At 46.8% G+C, this 15396-nt stretch overlaps 1 protein-coding gene across 2 annotated transcripts in view; it reads left to right on the forward strand.

Moving 5' to 3' along the window:
• TP63 (tumor protein p63) overlaps nt 1-15183 on the forward strand; it is a 100413-nt gene extending 85230 nt beyond the window's left edge. For both annotated transcript variants that reach the window (XM_058031109.1, XM_058031110.1), the window contains 6 exons: nt 201-283; nt 1206-1342; nt 11564-11721; nt 12604-12748; nt 13568-13661; nt 14887-15183. In XM_058031109.1, the coding sequence (XP_057887092.1) occupies nt 201-283; nt 1206-1342; nt 11564-11721; nt 12604-12748; nt 13568-13661; nt 14887-15183 (914 nt within the window). The remainder of the gene's footprint in view (nt 1-200; nt 284-1205; nt 1343-11563; nt 11722-12603; nt 12749-13567; nt 13662-14886) is intronic.
• The last annotated feature ends 213 nt before the right edge of the window (nt 15184-15396 follow it).

The following is a 15396-nucleotide window of genomic DNA, read 5'->3' on the forward strand; positions in this document are numbered from 1 at the left end:
AAGGAGCCAGGAGCTGCAAGGACAGTTCTGGAGTGGCTCAGGCAGAGATCCCTTCAGAGCACTGCAGATCTGAGCTGGTCACGCACTTTATCTCTCTTTTGTATCTCTCTTTTTGCCTTTTGCTTCTTTGTATGCTACTCTCCTCCCTCTCCCCCCCTTTCTTTTTTGTTAATGGGGTGCCTTTGGGGTTTTTCTCCCAGCTTTTCGACAAGGAACTCATGGCATACAGATGACATCTATCAAAAAAAGACGTTCCCCAGATGATGAGCTCTTGTACTTGCCAGTGAGTTCTCTCTCTTTTTATTTACCCTATGTTTAGTAACTTTGATGGTGATTTGAGGTTCACCTAGACTTCGGAAAGAACTGAGGATGGGGTTGGGGTGTAAAAGAATAATTTTTATTTAATTCCATGACTACTAATTTTAAATACATATTCCAAATAAAAAATATTAAAAATCCCACTAGGTGCTAAGAATGGCTTATGCAAGGCATATGAGAATATTGCAGGGGATCTCTCTGTCCTAGTGGAAACATTGTCTTTGAGATCTAACTAGGTTTCCTCCTCTGTCATTTCTGGGTCTGTGGCACATGACCTTTCTCTAGAAAACTGATAGGTGGCTGCTTCTGTGGCTCTTATGTGCAATTGTAATGCAGTGATAGAAGTGAAATATGCTGTATTAAGTGCAGACTCTGAAAGGGCAAGAAGTGTCTCTAATTGGCTGTTTAGCTCCTTCCCATGAGCCATGTTTAGTTGCTTAAATCACAAGTCATGGTGTGCTTGGAGAAGAAGGGAGAGCCAAACCCAGCTCCCAAATTTATGTGATGTCTTTTCTGAGGGCATGTAAGATTCAGCACCAGATCTGCTTACATCTGAGGCAAGTAAAGACATTTTCTGTCTAAATAGGTTGGATCAGAATGTTGCTTTTGGCTGGCATAGATTCACACTGAGCCATATGACAGCCCCAAGATGTTCATCAGCCTGCAGTGTGAGATTATCACTCTTCAGCATTATTTGCTGCGCCTCTAGAACAAAGCTAGCATTTTTATTGTGTGAGCATACAGTATAAACAGATTATTTGCATCCTGCTCTGGTTGTTTACTTGACATTTTGAAGACTTTCTAAGGTGACTGTCAATAAGGTCTATAAATGCAGTCCTTTAAAGCTTTTCTTTCCCCCTAATCTCTGTCCTTTTCCTGTGACCCAGGTGAGGGGACGGGAGACCTACGAAATGTTGCTGAAGATCAAAGAGTCTCTGGAGCTGATGCAGTTCCTTCCCCAGCACACGATTGAGACCTACAGGCAGCAGCAGCAACAGCAGCACCAGCACTTGCTCCAGAAGCAGTGAGTACCAGTGTGCTTGCAGTGTCAGTGCAGGGGGGAGAGAGGAGAGAGACACAGAAGGTTTCTGCGCAGATGTTCACAGGGACGCGGTGCTCAGCTGAGGGCTGAGCAGTGGGACAAAGCAGTCCTGCTTCCCCCAGTGCATGTCCTGACTGCTGGCAAGGTCCCTCTCTAGTCTTTCATCTCACATATTTCAACTTCTGGCCCTAGAGGGTGAATGAGGATGGGCTCAGTGCCTCGTTTGACTTCCAGCCAGAGCCCAAGGCAGAGCCATTGACAGGCTGTGGTCAGAACCCTGCTGTGTGTGCCCATCCCGGCTGGGGGATGGGTGCACTCCTGTCCCATTGCTCATGGGAATGGCAGCAAACATGAAGCATCTCCAGTGCCTTCTCCAGGGTATCCATCTGACCACCTTGCTAAGAGTGTCAAGAGGTGGGACTGTGAGCATGAGCTCAGCTGATCTGTGCATTGGAGGGCTGGTGTTTCAGTGGTACAGCAATACTTCAAGTTGTTCAGTTCAACTCTTAAACTGCCTAAAACAGGCAGCTGAAAGTTGAGAGCAAAGCTGAAACACAAAAAATTTGCTTTGCAGCTAGTGGACACTTCAAAAAAAAAAAGATTCTATACACACTTTTGCAGTATTGTCACAAACTCACTTTGCCAGATGACTCTTCACACTGCTCATGAGAAATTTTCCATCCTTTCCGAGGTCAGCTGGCAGGGATTGCTCTGGGTGCTCTAAGTGTGAGTAGGATGGGAAAAAGAAAGGCCAGAGAGGTGTCTGGGTTCCCAAAGCTTTGCAGTCAGAGGCTTGGGCAGAGAATGACTTCCTAGGCTGCAGTGAGCAGTGTCATCCATGGGCATTGCTTCACCTGCTGTCTTGGGTGACAGCAAATGGCCCTGGGCTGTAGGTGGCTGCCAGCGGCAGTGCTGGGATCTCATGTCAGGAGGCTGTGGGTATAACTCATTCCTCTGCAGAGGTTAGCATGGGGCCAAGGCACCACATAAGTCCCACTTGAGCCTGTAGGGATTTATTTCACTGCCTTGGCCTTGTCTCAGGACTTCTGCAATACCACAGCTTTCTGCCAGATCTCTGCATGTGCTCACATTTCGGCCTGTGTGTTTTTAGTGTCAGCTGGAGTCTTGTGGAGGTGTGAGAAAAGCCTTCTGCCAAAATGTCTGGAGCATCCAGGGGCTCTGGACTCTTTTTTTGGGATACTTAAAAATCTCATTATTGTTATTTACTTTTATCAGTCATCTGAACTGTTTGTGTATACTATAGCTTGTGTTTACTAGCTCCTAGGCATTGTGGCATTTGTGTGCTCTACTGCTTGTCTTCAAAGCTTCACCTGAACCACAACCATTTCAGCTGAGAAATGGTTTTGTAAGCAGAAATGGACAGCAGCAGATGACAGCTTTCCCTTGGTGCTGACAGTTGGCTTTGCCGTGATTACTTTTTTCATTCTTTCTATATCAGTAGAATAGGTTCCTGGCAAATGAGGTTGGTGTTTGTGTTACCTTTAAGAGCAGCATGTAGAACTTCAGCCATTTAATTTAATGAAACTTCTTTTGGCATGTCTCCTGGCACTTGTCCAGTTATATACTCATTTTTCTCAGTTGCTGTGTGCTCATGCAGGGGAGAAAGATTAAGAGCCTTAAAGGGTGCCAGGAGCATGGAGAAAAACAACTTCTAGTATTTGTCCAGAGCTGCTGCAGTTGTCTCTGTCCACAGCCTGCCGTCAAGCAGTGTTCTCTGTGCTGAAATGCATATTCAGGCAGTTTCTTAGGTGCACTTTGGGTTTTGGTGCTTTTTCTTTAGTAATCCATGGTATGGCTTAATATCTGAAGGAATGTGTTCAGGGCAAAGGGATGTTTAGGCTGAAAAGACTCTAAGATGCAATTGCACCGCAAAAAAGGAGCCTCAGGTGTCAATGTGAGGGTGGGGAGAGCAGCTGCTTTGTAGGGAATGGCTGAGATAAGAGCAGCCTTGGATGCGAGCAGGTTGCTGGGAGATGTCTTGCCACTGCTTCCTTGTCAGAGTGGCCAAACTCAGGAGCACGGGGGCTCCTTTTTGAGTCTGTTCTGGCCTTTCACTTTGTATGCAGGGATGTACTTTGAAATTTTGGTCCCGGTTCATGTTTGGTCACTTTCCCATGTGAAAAGTGGGAGCTGGGAAAGTGTGTATGCTGTGACCAAGGTGGAATGTGCTGGAAGCTGTGGGTCCTAGCAGGGATCTTTGGGAATGGAATGTTTTTAAGTCGCCTTTGGTTCTTCCTTCTCAAAATGAAGCAGCACCCACATGTGTTCCAGAGTAACACCTTGATGGAGGAACTACTGGATTTTTCAGTTTACTTTTTGGGGCAGTCTTTAACATAGAGAAGCTGTCTAGGTGTGTGGAAAGAGTTTTCCCTGTCACTCGTATAACATGAAAAGCTTCATCTTTTTTGAAGAGTAGGAAAAGTAAGGTTGAGATGATCATGGTGAAAGATTGTTCTCCAAAATGACAGATTAAAAACTACCGTATAATGGTTCTTGTGCACATACAGACCAGCATTGCATTTGACAGACCAGCAGATGCAGCTGTCTGACTGTTCTGGAATAGGAAGGACAAATCTGGTGACAATCAGAATTCTTGTGTCCCACTAGATGACCAAAATACTGCAAAGCTCCACATTGTGCCAGACCACAGTATTTCTCTGTCTCATCTCCTCTCTCTGCTTGCTCCTTTGTGCATGGTTTTCTCCTATTTACTGTTATGCCAAATACCTTCATGATCATAGATGGGAAGTTGTTGGGTTTTTTTCTTTCAATTTCTATTCTTCCTTTTTCACTGTCAAATCCTTGGGTCCCTACTTGAACTGCAGCACACACATTTATTTAGAGGAGTTCATAGTCTGCTACCATTTGTGTAAAACACAGATTTGCCAGATGATTATTCCTGCCAGAGAGATCAGAGGTGGCTCATGCTTTGGGGAGGGAATGTTTCCTCATTACCCTGAAATATGTTTGCCATCAATATTCCCATACAGCTACCTGCACAGTCTTTGAGGGTTTCATTAGGAAACACTTTTTCATGTAGTGGGTTTCACTCTGCTGAGCACTGTTTTCAAAACTATGTGTATTTCAGTTTCCTACAGCAGAGAATCGCAAAATATTTCAAATTGGAAGAGACCCATAAAGTTCATAAGGAACACCCAGCCCCATTCCTGTGATTGAAGGGTTTTCACAGTGTCTTCCAATGGCTGCCAAGAAGGGGGCTCTTACATCCAAGTGGGATCTTGTACCCAGCAAAGATTTCTTTCCTATCAGCAGGGCTGCAGCTAGGAGCCCGCTGGCTGCCTTTCAGACTAGTGAGCAGCACAACTCACTATCCAAATGAGAAGGAATTAACCTCATTAGTGAGCTGTGACTGAGGTATCCACTGCCTGGAGTGCTCCAGCTGAGCTGCAAGGATGCCAGTGCTTGCTGTTGTGGGAAGGGGGCTGGTGGGGAAGGCATTCTTTATATCTTCACCTCATTATTCTCACTTTTGGTGTGAAAGCTAACAGTGGATTTTGCATGATTTGGTTTGGTTTTGTAGTGCTGTGCTTGCATGTGAACTCCAGGCACCTGGATAGTGTTCTCCCTACAGAATGGCCAAGATGAAAGGAACCAGGTAGAAAGAGGTGGTTTATGGGCTCTGAGGATGCAGTGCCCTCTGCATCAGCTGGTGGCTCCAGGGACCCCTCAGCTTCTCAAAGGAGAAGAGTTGAGCTGTAATCAGTATGGCCCATAGGCACTGTTCTCCCTCTCTAGCACCAGCTTCTGAGTTTGAAGTGATTGTAGTTAGAAATGGACTCAATGGAAGCTGCTACTCCTTTTCCTCTTTGAGTGCTTTTATTCCTCCTACATTTGTCACTGGAAACATTATCAGGGCCTTATTTGTACCCATGAGACTAGGACAGCATCAGGTTTCTCTATCAGCTGGTTGTTTTCCCTTCCTTGCCAAGCACTCGCTTGTGCCTGGGGCTTTCCAGCTTTCTGAATCTCCGTTACATACCCTCACTGTAGGTGCTAAGACATCTGCATTTTCCCTCTTTGAAAGCCCATGCTGTGATCATGAAGGTGGAAAGTAACTGTTTCTCTCTTGGTGGCTGGCAAAGGGTCCTGTACATTCATCTTTTTCTTTTCTCTGGTTCCTTCTTTACAGTCTCCTTTCGGCCTGCTTCAGGAGTGAACTCATGGACTCAAGGAGAGACCCTCCCAAACAGACCGATGCCATCCTAAAACATTCCAGCCCCCCAAACCCATCAGTATATCCCTAAACCGAGCTGGCAGGGTCACTCTGCCCAGCTGGCAGGACTAGGAGCAGTGGGGCAAATACACAGCCTGATAGCAGCAGAGTGAATAGTGAGAGCAAACTTCTCAAGGGACTCAAACTTTGCAAAAATAACAGACACTTGTACAGACCTCTTAGCTGTGACCTATAGCTTTGCGAGGTCGGGAACCACAATTTCGTCTGTCTTGGTGTAACTTTTCTCCCCTTGGTGTAACATTTTTGTAACATGTTAATACTCTTTCTTCTTACTTCTGTATTTGTGAAACTCAGCGGGGTTTCTCTGAGCAGGTCTCAATTTTAAAATGCCTTTTGTCTTGTTTAAGTTAAAAAATGTGTCCATGGACTGGGGTGATGGAAGCAGAGGATATGTGTTTAAATGGTCTGTGGTAGTCAATTTGGCCTGTTTCAGTGCTGGTCATGCACTAGTATAAGTAGCTGATGTATTTTGTACTGCTGGACAGGGAGAGGTAATAATTATATGAACTGGCGCTGGTAAGGTAACTTTTTTTTCCTGCAGAATTGGCATCATGAGTTGTTTCCACGTATTTCCACTCTAAAGGGTCTGATGTAAAGTACATCAGAATTGTAAGGATGGCCATGTAACCTTGACTTTGCACCAGCTCTGCTGACTTTGATCCAGCTTTATTGAACTTGGGAGTTCCTCCCAACTCTGTGGGCTTGACCCAAGTGGTGGGCTGAGCTGCACAAGTTGAATGTGTGGTAGAGTTGTAATGATATCCATCTGTGCCTAGTGCCCTGTCCTTTTGCAGCCCAGGGTGTCCAAAACTCCCTAGTGCCCTAGCTTTGGAAAGGGGTTGGAGCTAGCCCCTCTCCTTACAGATGTTCAGAAGTTTAGATGTTGCCTTAACATTTTCATCAACCCTCCTATCTTTTGCCCGATCTCTCCAAGCCTCATAGTTCAAAGGAAAGCAGTGTCATCTCATCTTGCAGTTGACTCAGCCAAGTGGCTTCAGGCCATGTCCACCTTGCACATTAATCCTGCAACCAGAGGGTCTTGCTAATTGTGTTTGAAGTGCTTCTGGGTTTAGCAGTTCCTGCACAGAAGACTTTTTCTCAGCAAGGACTTGTAAATTCTCACATTGCTTTTATCAAACTCTGTCTCTGGAAAAAAAGCCTGATGTAGTTGGAGAAGACCCTTCTCTCTGACCATCACAACATCTGCTTCCAGGCAGCAAAGCAGGGATCTGAGCAGGTGATGAGTTGTACTGACATCCCCTTTGGGAGCCATATCCCATCTCTGGCTATCTCCAATGCTGTAGCAAGACTTGCTCTACCATAGCAGTGTGGAGGAGGGCTGATGGAAAAGAGCCCCCAAAACTGGGGTTAAGTCTATAAATAACAAGTAATTAAGCACCAGCAGTGCCTGTTTCATACAGTTGCAGCTCTACTGTCGTTCCTTGTGTAAAGCTAATTAAAATCAAGTGCCTTGTTACCTTGCCTGGAAATTCCAGGAAGTTCTTTGAGATCACAAAGCAGATCACTATTATTCTGTGCCTTTTTATTTGGGAAAAGAAAGGCAATGTGATTCCTTTCCCTGTGAGAGGTGGGAACCTGAACTGTAAATGCAGCCCAGACATAGGATTATATTTGGCACTATTTTCTGTTCTTCCAGTGAAGGTTTATTCTTGGATTTTTGCTTTTTCTGCTTCTGGATGGCAATATGGAAGTACTGTGACAGGGATATACTGATCTGTATTTAGAGCACTGCTTCTGGACCTGTTCACCAGCGAGTTTGAGGAGGCATGCACAGCCTGCACTGGAAGATTCTGGTTCATCATTTGGTATGGCCTCTGGGAAATGCTTTGTACTGTAATGGGCAATACAACATCCCAGACTTCCACTGAACAAGAATGTAAATTATTTGGATCCTATTGTTTTCTGGAAAGCCTTTCTGATTTGTCCCACTTGGCTGTAAGAGGATGATGATTGTGATGCTGATCTTAGTGGTGACTTGATTTGCTTTCCAACTACCAGGTGGTTATATTAGAAGGTGCTATTCTTTTTTTCTTTTATCAAATACCTGGAGCTGTAAGCAATTTGAGTTGCTTTGTAGTCTGTCCTCTGCAGATAAAATGAAAACTTTATGCCAGCTGTCTTTTCATTGCTTCTTTGCCATCTCTGTGTCTTCAGGAAAATAAGCCTTTTCCTTTCAAGGAATAACCAAGTGGACTAATTGGGCCTTATCAGGTATACTCAGGTCATATCAGTCTGTGTCAACTACTTGATATATCTCCGCTCCCTGTACTACAGCTCCGTTCCCTGGAGAGCAGATTGCATCCATGGCCTGCCTTGGGAAATTCCCATACCTGAAATCTAAAGGAGTCATTATTGCCACCTCTGGCCCTGTGCTGTAGTTCCTGTCTGCCCAGTAACTGCTGGAGCTCCTCCTTTCCCTGCTCCCAGCGTGGTACCAAGCCTTCAAACCACTGGAGTGGTTGAAAAGATGCACTGTTGTTTGCTTTAGAATAAGAAGCAGTTTGGGGTGGGGGCAATAAGGGCATCTCTGTTTTTCAGTGCCCTGATGCTTCATGGGCCTTCAAAGCAGAGGAATGGAACTGAGCAGCATCTGTGTCACTTGTATGCCCTTATTAGACTACACCAGTGGCACCCCAGTGTTACACAGCCCTGTGGGAAGCCTTGCTTTAAAAACCACTGTCCATGAGCACTTTGGCCTTGTGTGAACCTGGGATGTCATCCTTGGTGTGGCTGCTGAAAAAGAGGGCAGACACAGAACTGGGCAGCTCTGATTCTACTTGTGTGTCTGCACTGACTGGCTCTGGGTCTGCAGGGGCAGCAAACTGCAGGCACAGGGGCTTGGGTGAAATCTTAAACTCTGAGCCTGATCTGCCCAATTGCATTTAATGAACCTTTGATGTAATTTAAGGCTGCTGACATGGCTGTATGCTCCTCTAGCCAACAAGGACTCTGGTCTGCTCAGTCAGGTAGTGTGTTTGTCCCAGCAGTTTGCTGCCTCTGGTGAAGGGCTGGTATCCAGGGAGCTGGGAAAATGTAGAGTTATACGAGGCTGTGAACTGAACTTTGTTCATATATGGGACAAGAAAGTTCCTTCCTGACCTCTTGAGATGATCAGTATATGCCTTGAAGCATGAGAGACTGATTGCCCTCATATGAGCTTGCATAACTACAGATGTTATTTGCTAAATAATTACATAGCCTCTTGAAGAGAGAAAACTCAGTTGCAGAATGTGACTCAGTGCCTTTTGTATCAGACTGTTCCAAGAAGTATAATAGTCTCTTAATTGAAGCCCTTATACCTTGATATTAAAATGCATTTCATTGGCATTGATATCAAAGAAATGTTAATGCTCTGACTTCTAATCTTTCTTGAGACCTAGTAGGTAAAATTTTAATGAAAATCACTGTGCATGACATTCTTGTATCTGTTTTTAAAAATCGAGGAAAAAAAGCAATATATTTTAAATGGGTCCTCAAACACCATGTAGTCCTTGTGCTTAATACCAAAAACATTTTCTTGTGTTTCTAAGGCTCTTGCTATATTGATGTGTGACATTAATTTTCAATAAAATTTTGCATCTTGGTTTATCTTGAGACTTCTCTTTGGCTAGATGTCCTTTTAAACATCTGCTCATGGGATGGAATAGCTTAGTTGAAACTAGTGTGGGTACAAAGAAAAATGCTTTTGTTTTCTGTTTTACTCCCTTGAACTTGATGATGGTAATCTTGACTCTTATGAGTATGAATGAGATAAGCATGGAGTCCCTAAGCTATATGTTAAAGTATGCCTTTGTTTTCTAAAGTTTTGGTTGGCTTGTGTTTGATTGCTTTTTGTTTTTCTTTTACCCCCAAGTATTTTGTAGTCTCCTAATTAGCTTTGCTGAGATCACTACTGGTGGTGGAGAGGGCAAAGGTAGGCCCACTGCTGCCCTCAAACATTGCAACTCAGTGTCCTTTGGGAAGCCTTTGTTGATTTGATTTGGAATTTTGCTGTGTTCATTGACCTCCTCACTTGCAGATCATGCAGATTTTTGCCTTAATAGACTCTTCAGGTGTGTGTTAATTTCAGCTGGAGCTTAAGATAAGTGCATGAACCCATGAAGTAAAATACTCATTGGTCCTAAATCCAGAAGCCTTTTGGGCTAAGGGTGGTGTCAGCTTGACTTGAATTTCATGGCTGGCCTCAACTTTCATAATTGGGGAATTGAAATGTCAGATCTGAATCTTTCCCTTCACTCTGAAAAGTCAGGTCTGAACTTCATGGCTCAGTTTCACTTCCCCTTGGGAGCTGCTGCCATTGTTAATATTAATTTGTGAAGCTTCTTATCCTTTCCACTTCCTTGAGTCTGTGAAGTTTGCTGGATCTTGTCCTGCATCTTCACTGCCAAAGGACAGTTCACACCCATCTGCACCTCCTGTAATTGTGTAATTAGGTAACATTTCTTCAGGGCCTTAGATACTCTAGCCTGTTAGCATAGATGTTTTCTCCACCCAACACTGCAAGTCTTGAAAGTGCAGGAAGCTGGAGACAATGTAATTGTGTGGAACTTGACCTTGAATGCTGAAGGTTTTAATAAATTGTCTAGGAATAAGCCTTTTCTTTCCTTTTACACTTTGCTTATTTGGAGTAATAATTATTTTATTTGCATAGAAGAAAAGCCAGTTCCCAGCAATTGGTGTAACCAGTTATACCCAGATGGGAACAAGTTTCCCAGTGGGAACTAAGATGGGAATGTGCCCTTGGACACTCACTGTGGAGTCAGTGTGAGAGGAGTGCTGGGCTCTGTGAGCTCTGCTCTGCAGGGTGACCACAGCTTGAGGGTACTTGTGCCTGGGGAGCAGGCACATTCCCAAACCTTTGCCCAGTCCTACAAATGCCCCTGGTGTCAGAGAGAGAAATACCTGCTCCCTTGTGGCATGGCAGTGCTATGCCAATTGTGCTGTTGGGCCAGCTTTAATGCTAATTTTCTGCATGTCCCACATAGGACCCCACTGCAGATGGGATGCCACAGCTGTAACTCGATCTGGGAGCTGGGCTGCCCTTCAGAAGCAGCCCAGTCTTGGCAGTCTGGATCACTGACATGGCAGGATTGCAGCTGGGACCCTCGGGGCTGGGCAGCAGGGATTCTGGCAAGCCTCTCTGGCCCACTCCATGAGTATGCTGGGTGGAGTTTGGGGCTGGATGGACTTGAGGGAGTCTAGTGCTGTTGTCAGGTGGTAGCAGGAACCTGATCCTCTTTGCAAGCAGCCTGCAGGGCTTGGATACCAGGTTTGCATTAACACCAGCAAAAGCTCCCTGTTGGCATCCCAGGCAGCTCTGACCATCTCAGTAGTGGTCCTTGAAGTGCATGGAATCTGTCTTGAGCAAGGAGTTACAACTAGGAATTTTGGAAAAGACAAGGTGATAAGCAGACCCAAACTGAAAACTGTTTCTTCAGTCAGGTTTCAGAGGTGTTTAGGATGGTTTGAGATGGTTTCTTCAGTTCTTGTTCCTATGAAAAAGTTTTTGACTACAAGGAGAGTTTAAAATACTCTTCAAATCTTGGCACATGTTTGCTGGCATTCTGTTGAAGTGAAGGGAGTCGATGCTGATCAACAAAGATGGGTCGTCTCCCTTCACTTCAACAGCATTTCATATATTCTTTTCAACTGAAAAACTTGCATACACACTTCTCCTTAAATAAAAAGTTTCAGCTTAAAATTAAGCTTTCCTTTTTTTGGTATTTCAAAGTGCTGAGAATATCTGGGAAACCTCTTATTTCCTCTTGACTCATTTTCCAAGGATCTTTCTCTGTGATGATCCTGTGGTATCAGTGATTTCCCTGGCCATGTAGCCCTTTGGGTGCATACTCTCAACAACCAGCTGCTATGTGTGATCCCTGTCCTAACATCTCCTTGGTTTGCAGGACCTCCATGCAGTCGCAGTCCTCGTATGGCTCCAACTCTCCGCCTCTCAGCAAGATGAACAGCATGAACAAGCTGCCCTCGGTCAGCCAGCTCATCAACCCCCAGCAGCGCAACGCCCTGACCCCAACCACCATCCCCGACAGCATGGGAACCAACAGTAAGAAACTCTTATTCCTCCTTCTCCTCCCTGCTAGTCTGGACAAGGAGATTTGGCATCTCCACATGGCTAGTGTGAAGCTGGAGAGCCTGGAGTCATTCGCTGTAAACCTGCAGAGTCAAATAAATATTGCTCGCTGGTGTGCCATAGGGCAAGGCTTCAGCACCCTGCTCAGAGCCACACAGGGTGATCAGAGCTGCTTCTTGCTGCAGATCTAGCTGGCTGCACTGTCCTCTGGCTTTTGAGACTTGTTTCTTCTTCCTTTCCCAGCAGAGGAGATGCAAACATTGGCAGCATTTTTCCCCCTCAGTTAAATTAAAACCGTTCTTAATTTTAAAAGAAACATCTCACAGTTCTGTTCCTCTTGGCTGCTGCTGTGTGCTCAGCAGCCCTGTAAATTCAGGATGACAGACATGGTTCTGGGGCTGAGTTTTATTGGGGCTTTTTTTGGTTGGTGTTTTGTTTTTTAATTTATTTCAAAGCAGCTGGACTCTTGCCCACACCTGTTGCTGAGCCCCTTCTGGTGCTCTCGCTGTCTCTGAAAACAAAGCTGTTTGGCTGCTGTATTGGGTTACTCTGCTGGCTCTGTCCTGCTCCTCTTCTGTGGCAGGGCAAGCCAGGGTTTCTATCCAGCCTGTCTTGGAGGGAAGGTGACGTGACAGTGGCACTTTCTTCTGTGAGGAGAGAGCTCCAGAAGGACTGTCTGTCATCTGGTCCTTGGCTCTGCCTGAAACTTCTCATGAGCTTGTCATGTGCAGGGTTTTACAGGGGATTTCAGTCTGCTTCAGCTGTGGGTGCTGTCCTTGGGTGCTGTGCTGTGGGCGAAGGCAGGATCTGGGCATGCCTGGGTAACAATGTGCTCCTCCTTCTTCTCTCCTCCAGTTCCCATGATGGGCACCCACATGGCCATGACCGGTGACATGAATGGCCTCAGCCCCACGCAGGCGCTGCCTCCTCCCCTCTCCATGCCTTCAACGTCCCACTGCACCCCCCCTCCTCCATACCCCTCAGACTGCAGCATCGTCAGGTGAGCGGGAGCAGGCTGCCCGGCACGCTGCCCATGCCAAGGGAGAGAGCCCTGCATGGGTCTGGAGCCTGAATGATCCTGGAGCACCGGATCCCACTGGGCTCTTGGCAGTCCTGAGGCTGGTACCCTCTGGGCACCAAGCCTCAAATCCCCACCTCTGAGGAGCTGAGAGAAACAGGGATGTTAGGACTGCGAGAAAGCTGAGGGATTGCAGCATCTGTTGGACTGGTGGAGTTTGAGGGTGCCAGGCTGTCTTGCAAACATTTCTTTTCTTTTTTTCCCCTCTGGCCCCTTGACAAGCCATGGCTGGGGTTAGAAGCCCCTCTACCCTTTGTGAGGTCAAACCAGTTGAAAGATGCTGCCCGTAAACGAGGAATCCTTTACACTTAGAGAAGAATGTGCTGATTGGCAGGGCATGATGTGTCTGAGCCCTAGACCCCATGCCTTGCTGAAGCCCTCTGTGCATGCACCAGGCTGCCATGGGCTCAGCCACCTTCTGGGTGACATGACCTGGCAGGAGGGTCTGTGTGAGCCCTCCTGCCTCAAGACCCAGGCTGTGCAGCACTGGCTCTTGACTTAGGCAAGATGCTGCCATGAGGGCTGTCTGCTGGGTGCTGAGCTGAAGGACTCCCTCATTTGTTTGATGTGGCAGCGATGTGGCTTGCTGGCCTGGGATATCTTGGAGGAGGTCAAGCCAAGGGTGAAAGCTTTGTTTCCTGTTGCTGCAGATTGGCTGAGTGTTTGGTTTTTCTGTGGTTTGGGCTGTTGCAGCCAGGGTGATCCTATTTTCTCTCTCCTTCCTTCCTTCCTCCTCTGCAGCTTCTTAGCGAGGTTGGGCTGCTCATCCTGTGTGGATTATTTCACGACCCAGGGGCTGACCACCATCTATCAGATTGAGCATTACTCCATGGATGTAAGTAACTCCTCACCATTTCCTTTGTTTGTGCTCTTGGCCCTGCTTTAGGAAGAGGTCAGAAATCCAGACTCAGTACACTTTTATTTATTAGTTTAATTTAAGGCTGTTGCACATAGAGAAGAGATGTTGTGAGGTGAAGAGAGGCTGGACTTGGGGCCAGCACTGTAACTGCCTTGCCTGGCACAGAGAAAGTGTCTCCCCTTCCCCAGCTCTGTCTGTCTGAGCCCCTGAAGTGGCCCCAGCCCACGCGCCTGTTAATTCTGCAAGGCTTGGTTTCAGTTTACACCTCACTTGCCTGCAGACAAGTAGGCTCTCCAGAAGTGGTCTGCAATTTTCCCTCCCTGCTTCTGTTTTCTGGCCTTACCCTAATCATCTTCCCTTGCCACTGGCATCTCATCCCTGTTTGTTGTTTTCACTTTTTTACTCTTGCATGGCTTTTGCTGCAGGGTTGCTGCTTCCTCTCCGGGGCCATTGCTCTCTTCTGAGCTGGCTGTCCCATTATTTTTCCCCAAGACTTTGGGAGACTGTGGTGCTGTTGCTCCCTAGCATGGGCTGCCTTCCTTTTGTTGCTGCTCTAATTAGAAAAGCTGACCCAAATTAACTGAAGTTGGTGGCTAATTTTTTCAGAAGTTAATACTGTGTATCCCAGAGTTTAGATAATGCAACTCTCATGTTTTGCACCAGAAATGATGGGGCCTCAAAGTACAGGTTTTCTAAGGCTATGTGTCTGTTACTAAATTTGGTTATGTTAAAGTAATTAAGACAGTTCCTATAGAGTCACACCCAGAGCTCTGGATACTGGAGCTCAGCCTTGGGTTCTAAAATCCTTTTACAGGCTTTGTAATTAACATGGAAATTTTCAAGGCCATTGGCCTTCAGCAGCCCAGCATCCCCCACCACTGACAGCCAGCAGATCTACCTGAGGTTGTCTTGGAGGCCTTGCAGTCCAGTTAAGCTTCTAGCTGTAGATCACCACGTCTTATGCATGAACAAGTGTCTTGTGGTACTTAAAAATAGACTTTTGTGCCTTCAAAACAGGCTGTTGCTGCCTTGTAGCCACAAATGCCTACTTCCAGGAGTAGTGGTTTGTCTTCTGCTGCGCATCGTGCCCACCTGGGTTTTAGCAGCTGTGGTGGCTCTTGGTGGCACAGAGGCTGTGTTCGCTCCTGGAGCCCAGCTTGCCCTGGGACCCCTCTGCTAAGCCCTGCTCTTTGCCTTGCAGGATCTGGTGAGCCTCAAGATCCCGGAGCAGTTCCGCCATGCCATCTGGAAGGGCATCCTGGACCACCGGCAGCTCCATGACTTCTCCTCCCCTCCCCACCTGCTGCGCACCCCCAGCGGCGCCTCCACAGTGAGCGTGGGCTCGAGCGAGACGCGCGGGGAGCGCGTCATTGACGCCGTGCGCTTCACGCTGCGCCAGACCATCTCCTTCCCACCCCGCGATGAGTGGAACGACTTCAACTTTGACATGGACGCCCGGCGCAACAAACAGCAACGCATCAAAGAGGAGGGGGAGTGAGAGCCTCGGGCCCCCCTCCACCCCGCCCACGAACTGCTCAGCCCTTCATTTGTCTTCCTTCTGCTTGGTACCGCACCCCTGGATGGAGGGCAGAGGAACTTTCTTGCTCACTCCTGCCAAGTCATGCCCTGGGGGCTGTCTAGGTCATGCTCCTGGACTGTAACCTCCACTCCAGCTCTTGCAAGGGGAAGAGCTGAGCAAAGGGGGAAGGTG

This window comes from Melospiza georgiana, chromosome 10 (genome assembly GCF_028018845.1).
Source record: "Melospiza georgiana isolate bMelGeo1 chromosome 10, bMelGeo1.pri, whole genome shotgun sequence".
Taxonomy (NCBI): Eukaryota; Metazoa; Chordata; class Aves; order Passeriformes; family Passerellidae; genus Melospiza; species Melospiza georgiana.